Below are 1,224 nucleotides of genomic sequence, written 5' to 3'. Positions count from 1 at the left end.
TCCCTGGGGCCGAGGCCATGAGGGTCATTGCATGGGGAATAGAGCTGGGGAACAGCACTGAGCCCAGCTGCACTGCTTGGAGCCATGTGGATCCAGGAGGGAGGAGGAAAGCCATGCTGCAATGTGCTCCCTGCAGAGCATCCCACAAAAATCACGCAAGCCAATGCCCGTGCTCCCTTCTCCTGCAGGAATACAGCACCATGCGGTGGGTGGTATTGATTAATCAGGAGGCTCAAGGAAACCTTCAGCCTCCTTGGGCCCTACTGGGATCCTTGAGGAGAGCAGTGGAAGTGATCAGCATGTTCAGACCCCCGTGTCCATGGCAGGATAATTTCTGCAGGCTGTTTTTACTTTTGGCTCCTCAAAGACCCTCTGGAGGGAGAGCTGGAGCGACTGCACGGAGCAGGGCCTCCAGCGCCTCCCTGCCAAGAAGTAGATGAAGGGTTTGATGCTGCTGTGGATGCAGGTGAGGAGGAAAACAACTTGTGAGGACACAGCGATGTAACCGAGCTGCTGCAGGAAATTGAAGAGGTTGAGGAGGAGAGTGAAGAGTGCAATGATGACGACAACGATGTCGCGCCTCTTGGGTTGCTGCTGCTGGCAGCCCCGCTTGGACTTGATGAAATCGACTGTGTGAGAAATGGCCACAGGTGCAGCAAAGAGGAGCAGGATGACGGTGTACATGGAGATGAAAACTGCCCGGCAGTGCTCCTGCTGCTGTGATGGGCACAGGAATGTCACCGTGGGAATGACAGTGAAGACAGCAAAGAAGGCCCAGTATTGGACAGTGCCCATCACCCACAACAGGCGCTCGGGAAGCTCCCAGGGGCAGCAGAGCCAGCAGAGCTTGTACACACACTGCACATTACTGCCACCTATCAACCACAACAGCCCCCAGTAGGGGGACACCACTGACAGCTGGAAAAGGAAATTCAGGTACAGCAGGGGCAAGATATGAGAGCAGGACACGTCCTCCACCAGGATGAGGAGGGCAGATGAGACCGCAAAGAGGAGGTAGAGGAAGTCCATGACAGCCAGGTCAAAGAAGTCAGAGTTCCTGCTTCTCAGGCTGAGGAGGCCAATGACAGCCCCATTCCCAGCCAGCCCACAGAGGCAGATGAGCAGTGTCACACTGTTTATGGCCACATCAGTGTTATCTGTCTCACACAGATCATCTCCTTCAGTGGGTGAGGCAGGAGATGGGGACACGGTGGTCACCTCCAT

General features: G+C 55.6%; 1 protein-coding gene across 1 annotated transcript; it reads right to left on the bottom strand.

Annotated features, from left to right (window-relative positions):
- Nucleotides 1-303: 303 nt before the first annotated feature.
- On the bottom strand, nucleotides 304-1,224 carry LOC128936963 (mas-related G-protein coupled receptor member H-like). Its single transcript, XM_054276276.1, has one exon. The coding sequence runs from the start codon at nucleotides 1,222-1,224 to the stop codon at nucleotides 304-306; it is 921 nt and encodes a 306-aa protein (XP_054132251.1).

This window comes from Melozone crissalis, unplaced genomic scaffold, assembly GCF_028551555.1.
Source record: "Melozone crissalis strain CALT ecotype California unplaced genomic scaffold, PUWL_Pcris_2 ptg000018l_1, whole genome shotgun sequence".
NCBI classification, from domain to species: domain Eukaryota; kingdom Metazoa; phylum Chordata; class Aves; order Passeriformes; family Passerellidae; genus Melozone; species Melozone crissalis.
This window is presented reverse-complemented; position numbering and strand designations above follow the sequence as displayed.